Source organism: Nicotiana sylvestris, chromosome 4 (assembly GCF_000393655.2).
Source record: "Nicotiana sylvestris chromosome 4, ASM39365v2, whole genome shotgun sequence".
NCBI lineage: Eukaryota > Viridiplantae > Streptophyta > Magnoliopsida > Solanales > Solanaceae > Nicotiana > Nicotiana sylvestris.
The window spans coordinates 145547125-145562244 of NC_091060.1; the positions used below are offsets into that span (position 1 = coordinate 145547125).

General features: G+C 38.5%; 1 protein-coding gene across 1 annotated transcript; it reads left to right on the forward strand.

Moving 5' to 3' along the window:
• The first annotated feature begins 5119 nt into the window (after window positions 1-5119).
• On the forward strand, window positions 5120-7397 carry LOC104212246 (uncharacterized). Its single transcript, XM_009761466.2, has 2 exons — window positions 5120-6086; window positions 6410-7397. Exons 1-2 carry the CDS (start codon window positions 5461-5463, stop codon window positions 7116-7118), a joined length of 1335 nt encoding a protein of 444 aa, XP_009759768.1. The 5' UTR covers window positions 5120-5460; the 3' UTR covers window positions 7119-7397.
• Window positions 7398-15120: the final 7723 nt, after the last annotated feature.

The following is a 15120-nucleotide window of genomic DNA, read 5'->3' on the forward strand; positions in this document are numbered from 1 at the left end:
AGTTACAACTCAACTAAGGACATACAAGAGACTTGTTGTAGGAACTGGTCCATAGTAGTGTTGTACTTTGTTCTTGATGCACTTGAGAATTGAATGCTTGATTGTCATATGCTTGAATGCTTGAATTGAATTCTCTAAGTGTTCAAATAATGTTTTGTTGTAATGTTTATTGTTAATACAACATAGATGACATCACTTGAATGATGTAATTATTTGGTTGGTCAATGAGAAGTGATTGTTGTACTGTGCTACACTGTTTGTGTGTACAGTACAGGTAGTCACTTTCCAGCTGTAGACGGTTGACTTTGTACTAATGTCAGGGGAACCCAAAGGGATCAGGTACCTGTGTTGATTCTTTATCTTCTGAATTCATAGCAACTCACATTAGCTTGAGTCCGTTGATTGAGTTGTGTACCAAGTGTATCACCTTATCTGGTTCTTTGACAGTAAGTTTGTTAGATCATCAAAACATGAAGCTACGGTACTATAAACCCATAAACATGTTTATCAAAGCCACTCTTACTCATGAGCCCTCAGGAGCTTTGTCCTCGACCATTCCTTCGATCATTTCGAACGGGATTACGCCCCGGTCCGTTATTTTTACGATCTGCGCTATATGGTTGGTATCGTTCTCTGTTTAATCGGGGCTCTCTGTCGATGTCTCTTTGAATCCTGCCTTCGAATATATTTGGGTAAACAGAGCCAAAAGGGGCTCCTAACTGATCATCCTCGACTCTGATCTTTGATTGGTATCGATTATGTACATCGGCCCAGATCACAACTGGATATTCAATCAAATTATGCTTTAGTTTTCGTGATGCCTTCGAACTTTGCTCATTCAAACCTTGAGTAAAGTCTTGGATAACCCAATAATCGGTGACCGGGGGTAGGCCCATGTTCCATCTAGCACCGCGATACGAATTCCCTTAGCATTTCATTGTCATTTTGTCTCACTTTAAAGAGGTCTGACTTCCTAGTCGTGATCTTTATCGCTCCGGCGTATGCCTTTACGATCGAATCAACAAGCATGGCGAAGGAATTAATAGAATTGGGCGGCAAATTGTGGTACCATATAATTTCCCCCTTCGATAAAGTTTCTTCAAACTTTTTCAACAGAACAGATTCAATTTCATCATCTTCTTAGTCATTTTCTTTATTGCGCATGTATAAGAAGTGACATGCTCATTAGGCTCAGTGGTTCCATTGTACTTAGAATTTCTGGCATGCAAAACTTCTTTAGAATGGGCTTCGGAGCCACACTTGGTGGGAAAGTCTTCTATACGAACTTCTTCGAATCCAAACCCTTTAGAATCGGTGGTGCCCCCGGTCTTTGATCAACCCGTGAATTGTACATTTATACCTTCTTGTCGTTAGCCTCGATTTTCTTTTCTCCTGATTCGATCTGTTTAGTGAGATCCTCGAGCATCTTCATGATGGAGGGTCAGTTCCTGATCCATTATCGTTTCATTTCTCTTGTACATGTTTGACCCTATGAACAACTTCCGGTGATGTATCGAGTTCTTGGTGCTCAATTCTGATTTTGGAGTTGCGTTATCGTAGCTTGTTGAGTCTGTAACATTTCAAATATTTTTTGAAGGCTAATCCCGCCTTCTTCACCACTCTATGCATTCTGATCGGCTGCCTGTGCGTCTCTGCAGATGTTATTATCAGGGTCGGCGCCTTACTTTCCATGAATGGCAACACGAGAACTGACATCGACTGGATCTATGGCCGATAGTCCATCGGGATTGACTGGAGGTACTCCGTTTCCCGAGGCGACTATGTACTCGTTCTCGCCATGAAGATCAAGGTCGGTGTCTATGTGAGTGGGTGCTAATTGAGAGTTTGATATGTTGATTCCTGAAATCAAAGACACTTACGAGAATAAGCGTAAAGCAGTATGAGTTATGAGGATTAATACTAGGCAATCACTATTATCCTTGGCCCCAAGGTGGGCACCAAACTGTTTACCCTAAAAACTGAATAACAATTAAACTTATAATGTGGTTTTAAGGATACGTGATTTCACCTAATACCAATCGATAAATGCAAAAAGTAATAATAGAAATTACAGTAATATAAGGCGAACCAGTGTTTGAACAGAGCCCCCGAGTTTGAATACCCTCAAGCTAGTTATGCAAGAACAGTTAAAATGCAATAAGCTGATAAACAAGAGAGAATATTGTATTGCTTTGATATGCGTGAATGTAAGATGGTTACAAAATGATTAGGACCCCCTTTATATAGTAGAGGAATCCTATTTATGGTACAATTCTAATTACAGAAGTAAATCCCATGATTAACTACATAACTGCCCTTGATTTGATCTGTTCCTAGATTTACGCCATGATCTTCGGCCAGTCATAGATATCTCGTCTTTCCGTTGTTGCGCTTTGCTCGAAGTCTGTCATATTTGGTCTCGATAGCTACTGTCCTCAATCTCGATAGTCACCTCGATACCTCGTCTTCGTGCACCGGTCTGATCCATTATGAGGCTAACCCTCGATGCATTTCCCTTGTCTTGATCAAATAGCACAATCGGGTGGACCCGGTTTTAATCGTATACAAAAGGCCATTGCCTTCATAAAAAGAAATTAAACTTATCTAATTTCAATGCCATATGAGTCAAGAGCTAGAGCAATAAAGTAGGGGTTTTAGGAAAACGGCAGACCATCTTGTCGGAAAGCAGTGCTCTCTTTCGCATAAGCCCTTTGTTAAGTAAGGTAATGTCGCTCTTTATCTGTCCGCCTAGCCACTATAAATGAATATTACGCCAATAGAATAAGTTGTTCTTTAAATTGTGCCCTTACCACGAAACTAGGGCAGCGATTGTTTAGTACAAGTAAGGATGGCAATGGGGCGGTGCGGGTATGAGAGTCTGCGGGGCGGGTTATAGAGCTTGCGGGTGCGGGGCGGGGCGGGTCGTGGGTTAGAGATATTTTTTTTAAACTAATGCCGCCTACTCTTTTCTTTCGCTTCTTTTCTGAATTTACTCAAACATCATATTAGTTTAAATGTTTTGTTTGACTGGCACTATGTGTCTGTTTTGCTATCCAATTTATGACTCTTTTTTTTTTTAGTTTATCAGATATCACTGTCTTTATTGGAGGTTTTCACCTTAGGAAGCATGACATGAAAATCCCTTTTTATTAACCAAGAGCAAAAGTGTAAAAATTAGTAAATGTTATAAAACTTAAATCCATTTTAATGGTATAAAACTTTTAAATTAATACTACTTAGCAAAAAAAGAAAAAGAAATTTACTAACAAATTCTTTCAAAAAAGGAAAAAAAATTAAAACTTTTATGCGGGGCGGGTTTACGTGGGGTGGGTTTATGCGGGGCGGGGCGGTTTGAGAACAGTAAATTATGCTTTGCGGGGCGGGTTGAAGTCTTTGCAGGTTTTTGGGGGTTTGCCCCGCAGTGTTTGCCATCCCTAAGTACAAGAGCTGAGAAGATTGTTGATGAGGAAAGGTCGTGAGAACATAAGTTTAGGAAAGCTCAGGCAAAAGTAAAAAGGTCAAATGAATACAGCCTAATTAGTCGAATCCTTAAGAGTTATGGAGATAGATCATGGACACAACTACTCAACGAGTTGGGTGTGTTTGGTAATGTTTTACTGGTTATCATAGTTAACAAAACTGCTTTCGAAAGCACTCTCTGATGTTATACGGATATAAAAGTTGTTATAGGAAATTAGAGGAATATGCAAGATAATGCACTATAATACGGCTCTCTTAAAAGTTAAGTAGAACATATTGACAAAAAATAATGTTACACGTTGAGGCAAAAAGGACTTGATTTTTAAAAGGTGAAATTGTTCCTGGTCTCAAAATAATTTCATTTCTTCTACAGACAATCAAACAACAACAACAAAAAAAATTAATAAAAAAACAGTGCGTCATTCAAAACACAAGTTAGTGATTATTATACATAAAAGAACAAACATATAGTACGTTTCATAGGTCAATTGCATCTACTATTAGACTTGTGAGTTTATGCAAAGTCGTCTATCCAATTTATAGCCCGTGATTTCATGCAACCCCACTTATCTGGATCATGATTAATGGGTTGGCCTGTTCTTGACCAACTTCTTGCTAATCGTCCTGGAGCAACAGCCCAAAGCTTCTTATAGTCCAGTAAAAAGAGTCTTTTTCGTGTTAATTTTTCATATCCAATATTGTTTATTTGAAAATAATTGAAAGCGAGGAAGTATTTTTTTTGGTTTAGATCATCTAGTATTCGTCCTAACTAATCTAAACGCACCAAGTAAGTTTTTGCTAAAGAGGTAAAAGATTTTCTATTAAAGTGCAAGGATCCCAACCATTCTATCACACCCCTTAATGGTAAAAAGGATAAGTATGAAGTTAATTGAGTTTGCCATGGCATGTATTTCTTTCAGGGTAAGTCTTCAGCCTAAGATTATATTATTATCTCATAAGATAACAAGGAGTCAAGTATTAATAATAACACGCCTAACGACAAAATAGCAATTAACAAACAAATAGGAGTATAATTTTTTTGCAATCCCTTGTATTAATATCATTAAAATTAAATATTTATTGATGACATCTAAGTTGGTGATTTATTTTTTGACGATTCATTCATAAACAATTCTTTCCTCTTTATTTGACCCCTGGCTAACTGCATAAATGGATACCACTAATCCTACTTGCTGACTTTTCTGCTTAAAATAATCAAATCCGCCAAACTTAGTCTACGTATTATTTTTAAGCAATTTCTAAAAGAGTTTAGACGATAATTATGCAAAGAATACAACTATGATACGGCTTCATGCTGACGTTATTTTAATCAGAAACTTAGCACGAAGCCAAATTGCAATCCTGACATGCCACGTGTCAAAACAAAATAGCCATGCATAACATTTTTCCCCCTTGCCTCAAACATCATCACGTGGGACCCAACCACAACAACCTAAGGACATAAAGGTAATTTAATTGGTAGGCAGGAGGGTAATCTGGTCATTAAACGAAACAGATGGAGCCGAACTCCTGCTGGCATAAAATCAAAGCCAGGTTGTACACAGCTGTAATCCAACCCCACGAACAGAGCTTCTATTTACTATTTAGCAGCTAAAAACCCACTCCTCTCCGTACAATAAATATTACTTATTACTAGAATAGATTAAATAATTATTCAATGAACAGAGTTTCTTTCTTTTTTCTATTTTTATACTGATTACCAAAAAGGGGGCTTATTATCTCTTCTTCTTCCAAAAGATGAACATACTACTACTAGTATTTTTGAGTGGAGCCAATTCAAGGGGTGCGCGCTGTGCACAAATCCCTATGGACTCTATTACAATGTCTTCTCCATGCCGGCGCACAGTAGTATTTCTCTTAAACCTACGCTTCACTTAATTCTTCAACTTCGTTTAGCTTTACAAAACTGTGACTTTTGAGTTTGGATTTTTTGGTTTGACCCGAAGGGAACAAACCGTAATGGATCCGTGTCCTTTTGTGCGACTCAGTGTGTGTAATTTGGCGTTAAAAGTTCCGGTTGCTTCAAAGCCGGCTCATTCCGTCGTGCACCCGTCGTCGTCCCCGTGCTATTGTAAAATCAAGTTGAAGAATTTTCCTCTACAGACGGCAGTTGTTCCGTGCATTTTGTCGGAAAGTCAATTTCCGGACGGTCAGGTACAAAGCCACGCGGCGAGTTTTCACCTTAACAGGTGCGACCTCGAGAAGCTCGTTGCGAAGTCTCTCTTCGGCGGTGGGAAGTTGTTCCTGAAAATCTCAATCTACACCGGCCGGCGAGGGTCGACCTGTGGTGTGAACTCCGGGAGGTTGCTAGGGAAGGTTGACGTGCCTTTGGATCTTGCGGGAACGGAGTCTAGGTCAGTACTGTTCCATAATGGCTGGATAGTTATCGGAAAAGAAGCAAAGAATTCAAGTGCGCAGTTTCATTTGAGTGTTAAGGCGGAACCCGACCCGAGATTTGTGTTTCAGTTCGAGGGAGAGCCGGAATGCAGTCCTCAAGTGTTTCAAATTCAAGGAACCATTCGCCAACCGGTTTTCACATGCAAGTTCAGTTTTCGAACCACCGGCGACCGCAATCAGAGGTCCAGGTTGGTTCCGATACTTAATATTTTTTTTTTCAATCTTTCCTGCACTTTAGTTCTGATACCGACAGACTTGACTTACACAATTAGGTTCACACTGCATTTGCCGCTTAAAAGATTTGAATTTTTCAGTATTCAAGTGCAAAAGAATGTTCAAATTGTACGGGAAAGTTAGGTTTACGAATCCTAACTAAAGTGAAAAAAGTAGCTTCCAATGTCAGTAATAAGAAATGATTTTCTCCCTTTTCCATTACGCCTTGAACAGTTCCTAAAAAATTAAAAATGAATTTATTCATAAATTTTAACTAAATTGGAACTGCATTGTGCAGGTCTTTGCCGTTGGAGCATAGTAGTTCGCGAAATTGGTTGAGCTCCTTTGGAAGTGAAAGGGAACGACCGGGGAAGGAGCGAAAGGGTTGGTCAATCACGGTCCACGATCTCTCCGGTTCGCCAGTTGCAGCAGCGTCAATGGTTACACCATTTGTTGCTTCTCCCGGTTCAGATCGGGTAAGCCGGTCCAACCCTGGCTCATGGCTAATTCTCCGGCCAGGTGACGGAACTTGGAAACCATGGGGCAGGCTCGAGGCCTGGCGTGAACGTGGTTCAGCAGACAGCCTTGGCTACCGGTTTGAACTTATCCCTGACTCAGCCGCAGCTGGAATAGTATTAGCGGAGTCCACACTGAGCTGTAGAAAAGGCGGAAAATTCGTGATAGACCTCGGAACCAGCGTTTCAACGAATGGGAAATTGACACCTGGAAACTCCACGTCACCGGCGTGTAGTCCTAGAGGTAGTGGTGACTTTGGGTACGGACTGTGGCCATATTGCATGTATCGAGGGTTTGTGATGTCGGCTAGCGTGGAAGGTGAGTGCAGTAAACCCACGGTGGAAGTTAGTGTGCAGCACGTGAATTGCACGGAGGATGCAGCGGCATACGTGGCCTTGTCAGCTGCCATTGATCTCAGCATTGATGCTTGCAGGCTTTTCTCTCAAAAGCTTCGCAAAGAATTATGCCCTTCTCAGGATTTACTCTCCTGAGTAGTTTTTTTCACTCCGTTGTTTTATTTCTTCTTTTTGACTGCTTTTTTTTGGTGTGGTAAAATGATGGCGATGGGTTTTTAGATTTCGTCGGCCATCACTAGTTAAAAAATTTGGCTGATTGTTAGTACCACTAACGAACATTAGGCTACTTGTACAGAGAGAGTGGGGGATTTGACTGACAGGGCACATTTGCTGTTTTTTCTTAACTTGGTGTGTTGCTCTTGTAAACTTTTTCAACATTTCAAGTTGTCAATGTGAACGGTGGTTTTCTCTTTTCGTTTCTTCATGTTCAATCTTAATGCGTAAACAGTCATGCCTCTTTAAACTGTATTCTTCATTTGTAAGTATTACGATAGTGTTTAATCTACTTCTTGGTGGTTTGTATTTCACATACCTAATACTACTAGTAGTTACAAACTGATGGAGATGCTATTCCAATTCCTTCGTATTCAAATAGAAATATGTCCTTTAGCTGATTAAGATATAATAATGTGATTAATTAGTTTGAACTACCCCTAACAATGAGATTATTAGGGAATGGAATTTGATTTTGATGTGCACGCAAGGGTTGAAAACTGGAGTTAGGTACATTAAAAATTACTACTTATTAAGTGGCTTTGAGACTATTAATGTGGGTTGTGGGAGATAGCTGTAATGTGGTTTGAATATGGAAAAATTTTGTTTGGTGACAATGGTGGGGATTTGCCAGCTATCTAATGACCAAAGTAATAATAGCGGAACTTGAAAGGAAAATAGAAAAATGAATTATGTGATATTTGAACATAGTTTTAAGAAGGTAGGGTGGGAATATTTGGATATCGCAGATTTGAGAGGAATCCTATATTTTTAAAATGAGTTGGTAGACAGAGGTGGGGGGGGGGGGGGGGACCTTAACTTACCTGTACAATGGGTGTATATAGCAGCTGCAGCAGAGTGCCAGAAGGCCAAATTTCTGGCCTGTGTGGGTAACTCTGAGGTGGTAGGGGACCAAAGCATACGCCAATATTGTAATGTTACTGTGTGGATTTGGAAATTAAATAAACAGCCTGACTTACCAATCCAGTCAAATTGAACGTTGAAGGAAGACTAGGTCCATTGATGTATCTATAATTTACATTTGTATCTGAATTCATCAATTGTATGGTGCTTTGGATTTTTTCAGTCTCGGTTTAACCAACATCGATCAAATCATTTGCGAAGCCAGTAAACTTTAAACAATATTTGTGATATTGTCAACGGTTAATTAGACTTGTCGTCGGGTTGAAATACGATTTATATCGGTATAAGTTATATTGAGATAAGTTATGCTGAGATTAGTTATGTTGGGATTGTTGTTTATTCATTGTTTGATATGTTGTATTAAGAATGACAATTGCATAATTTATAAGAAGAAGGTATAAGTTATACGGGTGCTAATTACCCCACCTTCTATAAGGTATAAATTATCCTGGTATTAAAATTAATACCGGAATAACTTATACCTAGTTTGTTAACCAAACAAAGTATTAAAGTGGTATTAAATTTTTATACCACCCTTATATCTTCTTATGCCTCATACCAAACAAACCCTCAAGTTCGGATCATAAAGAAACAAAAAAAAATCAAATTTAGATCTGGTCTGATTAACACTGGTCAATATTCTTTCAAAGAGGGGACTATATGAAGTAGTAACATTTATTGTGCTGAGTGTGTTTGGTGTTGTATTAGGGTCAGGATGAGTCATTACTAACTAGATTAGAGAACCTAGTGTCGTTGTTTGTGTTGCTTCGCAACCAAGCGCTCTTTTCGTGCAGCCAGAGGCTAATACCCTGTTTGACCGTGATTTTTTTTGGCCAAAAATATTTTTTTGATGAAAGTATTTTTGAAATGCTTTTTAAAAATTTGATCAAACACTAGTTGCGACTCAAACGTACTTTTCAAACTGATTAGCTAAATATAAACCGCTTCTTACTAAAAATACTTTTTTGAAAAATCTTTTTTAAAATAAGCTGATTTTAAAAGCTCAGCCAATCAGGCTATAAGTTCAGTCATCCTGGGCAGAAGTCACGTTCTTAGAATTAGTTTTTCGATTTGTGCCCACTAGTAATATTTCCTCCTACTTACATAACCTTAAACAAGTGTATTGTGGCTCTAAACAGCAGATAGCAGACAGAGTAACGTGAAAGTCTCTTTCACCCTCTCAGCATTAATCACAATCCTCAATTTATGGATGCACTTTGCCTTTATCTTGTTCCATTTCTTAGTTTTTGGATGATGCTATGCTACAATTGGTAAAGAAAATGGCATCACAAACTTCATCCACAATTTAAACTTATTATAATAGTGACCTCAAATTAATAGTATTCAGTAATAGTCAGGTCGTGTAACAACTACCGATATTCAATAGGTCAAACAAAGAGCTATCTAAACACATAATATCACCATTACAATTAACTCCTTGTCTCTTCAAGGATTCCTTAAGATTGTTGATATGAAAGTGTAGGCATGTAAATTTTATTAAAATTAAATTCATGAAATAATTTGGACTATATTTTAAATTCAAAATATATTAGTTCAAATAAATATATGGGCTAATATAATTGAATTAATTATATAGGTCCAACATAAATGGATTAAATAAATAAGTCTTAACTCATTGGGCTAGCCCATTTAATTGGGCTAAAGTGATGAGCCCACTTCATTAAGCCCAAGATGTCATCTTCTTAGAGGCCCAATTTGGTGTCACGTGTCAAATGACGTGGCGCGCCAAGTCAAACAGAAGAGACAATAGGATCATGCCACGTGTCAAAATGACAAGGCATGCCAAATCACATTAAATGGACAATGAAATCGCGCCACGTGTGCAAGTGACATGTTCTGGCCAATCAAATGCGGCTATGTCACACTTCAATTTGATTGGTCGGAAAGAGTTTGTTATTATCACAACTCTTCCCTTCCACAACTATAAATAGGGGTCTTCATAACTCAGAAAAGACACCAGAAGTTATAACAAGAAGCAAGAGAGAGCTCATGGATCAAACACTGCAAATTTCTCTACAAGTTTCAAGCTTCAAGCAATCAAATTCAAGCTCAAGAACGAAGAACAAATCAAGTTCAAGTTCAAGAACGAAGAACAAATCAAGGTCAAATTCAAGCAATCAAGCTCAAGCTCAAGAACAAGATCATCGTTCGTGGCAACTGTCACACCTCCTTTTTCGCCCGCGCCGCCTCAATGGGGCGCGGAAGGGAGTTTTTCCAATTAAAGGACAATCGAAACGGGATTTATTTATTTATTTCAGAGTCGCCACTTGGGAGATTTATGGTGTCCCAAGTCACCGGTTGAATCCCGAATCGAGGAAAAGAATGACTCTGTTTAACAGTCTGCGCACCAGAAATCCGGATAAGGAATTCTGTTAACCCGGGAGAAGGTGTTAGGCATTCCCAAGTTCCGTGGTTCTAGCACGGTCGCTCAACTGTTATATTCGGCTTAATTATCTGATTTTATACAAATACGAACTTATGTGCAAATTCTAACTCTTTACCGCATTTATTTTTATTATTTTACAGAGAATTGCAACGTTGTGAAAATGTATCTCGAACCACGTCAAAATCAATGTACCCGTGGTCGTCGACACATTTCGACTCCGTTGAGATTTGGACTTGAGTCACATCAATGTACACCCGCGTTTAAGAAAGTAAATTATTAAAGGCGCACCTAAAGCGACAAGCGTATTATTATTTTTGAGAAGGCCGTGAAATTTTGCTAAACGGCCAATCCCGAAGTCTAAGTATTTTAAAACAAATTATTGAGGGCCCCTAAACTTGTGCGTTTTATTGGGCGAGACTCATCTCATTTATTTTAAAAGGATAATCCTAAAGTGCCTACATTTTTTCTTTTAGATTTGTCTCTAAAAATGAAAGAGAAAAGGTCCTAATTTATTTACATGCTTACGAGTTGTTATAGTTGGGTTCCGAATATGATTTGTAAAATCTGAAAATGATGCAAGCAGGGCAGTCTGTTGCCAATGCGGGCCTAGGCCCAACGTGTACGGTACAAAACTGGACCCGGGCCATCTCATTTACATGTTACTACCTAGTTACATCATACTACACATGCTCACAGTTTGCCAAATTAAAGAACTTAGCAATCTAATTTTAATCCTAAATCATTTATATGCTGAAATTAACCAGTAGTATCTAGCTAAACAATATTCCTACAAGTTCCGAAACGGGCTATTTGTTTAATGAGCTAACTGTTGAATGTTTAAGAATAGTCTAAATCAGCTAACATGCTTTTTGAGATATGATAATCATCAAACCATAGCGAACTAACTGAACAGAGCTACTACACCATTAGTCTTTTTAACTAGCATAATTCGTCCACTAAGGTACTGTCAGACGTTCCATTATATATATCAAACAACTACATGATTCTAATTAGAGGAAGTTAAATAATGTACATATACAACTAAAATTCAGAATATAACTAAGATAAATTCAGAACTTCAACTCTTCATTTCATATTTATGCTTCAGTTTCCATTCTACAAGAACCAGTGTATCAATTTGTGTACCTGATATTGGAAGCAAAAGTAGAGGAAGATCAGCAGAAATGTAGTAACATACAACAACAGCAACACCCAGCAACCAGTAACAACCAGCAACGAGAAACCAGTGACAGATTTTAAAATCAAGCAAAAATCCAGCAATAACCCGTGAAGTAGTAGCAAATAACCAACCAAACTCAAGGAACAAACCACATGAAAATCCAGAAACACCAACAATAATCAACGGGCAAAAATTAAATGAACCTTTTTTAGATTGAAAGACCAGTTAATGTTCAACCCTTAATTCTCTCTTAATGTTCAGAAAATTCTTTCGTTTAAACTCTCTTCAAATTCGAATCCTCAAAAAAAAATTATCTTTTTGAATTCTTCTCCTTCTTAATATTCAGCCAAAACTTCCCCTTTTCTTGTGTCCAGCTCCCCTTTATTTATAGCCAAACTTCAAACACTTAAATTAAATCCCACCATCTTCTACTCATCCCCCTTTAACTTTCCACTACTTAATGTTTTGTCCCCCACTATATTAAACAAATATATTAGTTCCCACTAACACATATCTTTCTTTATTTAATTCCCTTATTGCCCCACTACCGCATGCTTTGTCCTCTACTATATTAAACAATGTATTAATTCTCCACCATTATGTCTTGTCCCCCACTACGTATTAAAAAATATATTAATTTAATATTATTAGTACCTAGTGGACGGAGCACTCAAATTAATCATTTTTTAAGACTCATTAAAATCCCGAAAATGCCCCTGAAACTACTGAAATTACCATTCTACCTCCATCCCTTTCAATTTGTACCAAAACCATATCAGCTATAACCAATTCACCTAATCAACGATCCAATTAACAAACAAACTTAACAGGACAAACAAGTAGATTTAAATCACTAAACTCAACATCAGTTGAACTCCAACTATATCAAACAACATCATAATCAAGATGAATGATTCATACTAAATCAAAAACTAAAGACCAACACATAAACACTCGACATTAAATCATTTGATGAAAAACTAACGAACTTCAAACAAAAAATGAACACGAATTAAATCCAACAACAATATAACAAAGATGAATGATTCAAACTAAATCACTCGACATTCGACATTAAATCACTTGATGAAAAACTAACGAACTTCAAACAAAATGGACACGAATTATCTTTAATACAAATAAAGACGTGGGTTCGAATTCAAACCAACCCATCGGAACACAAACACAATCATAGAAAGAAGAAAAAGAGCGGAAGATGAATTCACTGAACGAAAACTAAAAGAAAAGAGAACGGAAACCTACTAGTTTGAAGTCCGGGTTCGAACGGAACCTCGACGAACCTGAACAAACATCACTGTTTTTAACCCATTTTCGTTTTTGATGCAGTGACGATCGAGTTCATGGGTTTGTGGTTGTTCATGGATGAAGCTGGACGTTGGTTGGTTGAAGAACTGATGGAGTCGATGGTGGTCGTTCATGGCTGGACGTAGCAGAAGCGATGGTGGTCGCTCATAGCTGGACGTAGCAGAAGAAGCAGCAGCCATGGCAACTGGCTGGAGCTCGAAGGACGGTGGTCATTCATGGCGGAGCTGTCGGTCGTCATGGTGGAGCTGGGGTGGTGACGACGCTACTGGAGTGAGGTCGAAGGGTTTGGTGATGGAGTTTGGCAGTGACGGGCTATTTCAGGTGGGATGAGGAAGAAGATGACCGGAGCTGGCTCGAACGGCTGGATTGGAATGGTGCTGGTTGGACGACCCTGGAGGGGTCATTTGGAGGGTGGTCGCCGGGCTGTTGTGCGACGCAGATGCAGAAGGGCAGCCATGGGAGGTCGTTGAAGAAAAAGCAGCAAGGAACGATGGGGAGATGGGGAGAGGGTCGTCGTCTGGGCGTGATGGTGTTGCTGGGGTGGTTTGGGGAAGATGAAGAGGAGAGGGAGGCGGGTGGTTTTAGGATCTTAGGTTTAGGATTTTTTTTTCAAAAAATGAAAAATGGAAGAAGGGGGGGGTGTTTGTTTGGGTTATGGGGCGGACCGGGTCGGGTTGACCCGGTAGGGGTTTAGTTAAGGGGTTATCCGGTTTTGGGCTTGTAGTTTAGAATTGAAGAAAAGGCCCAATCCGATTTTTTCTTCTTTTATTGCTTTTTTTTGTTCTTTTATTTTTTCTAAAACTAAATTCTAAAAATCCTAAATTATCATATAGAACTAAATTTATTTATAAAAGTGCAAATTAATTATCAATAACAATTAACACACAACTAAATGGAAATTACGATAAAATCACACAATTTGGACATTAAATGCTAAAAATGCAACGTACATTATTTTTATGATTTTTTGTTCTTGTAAAACAAACTTAATTGCTCCTAATTGTAGAATTAAATCCTAAATGAAAATGCGACATATTTTTGTATTTTTTTTATTAATTTAACAAATAAACATGCACGGACAAATACAAATAATTATCCCAAAAATGCCACAAAATTCTCAAAATTGCACACAAAAGGAAAATTATTTTATTTTAAAGTTTTTTTGAGAGTATTCTCATATAGGGAAAAAATCACGTTCTTACAGCAACAAACATAGATTCAAGATCAAGCTCAAATGCCCTTGAATTTATTTACTATTGAAAAGAAGAATTAGATGATTCATAGAGATTGTAACACTCAAATATTCGAAATAAAATACTACGATTGTTGCGATATTTTTCGGTCTTGATTTTATTTTCTCGACGCAAATTTATTGTCTACAAATTCTGGCACGCCCAGTGGGACCATCTCTACCTCTCATCTCAACTTTTCAATCACCAAAGTTCAAGAACATTGAAATGGCTTCGATGAAAATCAACTCCAGATCAACATCCACCAAGGCTGCTAACTCTAGGTTCTATGCTGATGTGGAAAGAATCCTCGATGTCACCTTTGGAAGCTTCAGACCAATTATGAGGAGCAAAGCAAGCTCTTTAGGACAACAAGCACCCCAAGTGTCGTCCGCATCAACCCTTGTTTTCGGATTTTCATCCTCAAAATGAGCAAGATCTTCCACAAACGCATCTGAAGGAGGAAGCGATGTTGCTGAAAAAATCAAGAAAATTCTTGCTCTGCTTGACCTCTCCGGCTCCAAGCACTCTGCTGTGAAGCAAGATGATGATGCTTCAAGCGATGGATCCTCCCCACTTACACCACATAGCGTGAGCCAGTCAAGGATTAATCTCTGTGAAAACTCATGCTACTCTCTGTCATCTACGACAATCATGCAAGCCATGGTGACAAACACTTCATCTATGGAGGAGCAGTTGGCAAATTTGACGGAAGCAATCGCTAGCTTGACCAAATGCATGCAAAATGAAGAGGCTAGAATTAATAATCTAACAGACAGGGTGGGAATCTTGATGGAAGAAGAATCTACCCATGCACCCGGCAAGCTCCCAGAAGTTCTAAGGAGTGACTCTCCCCCA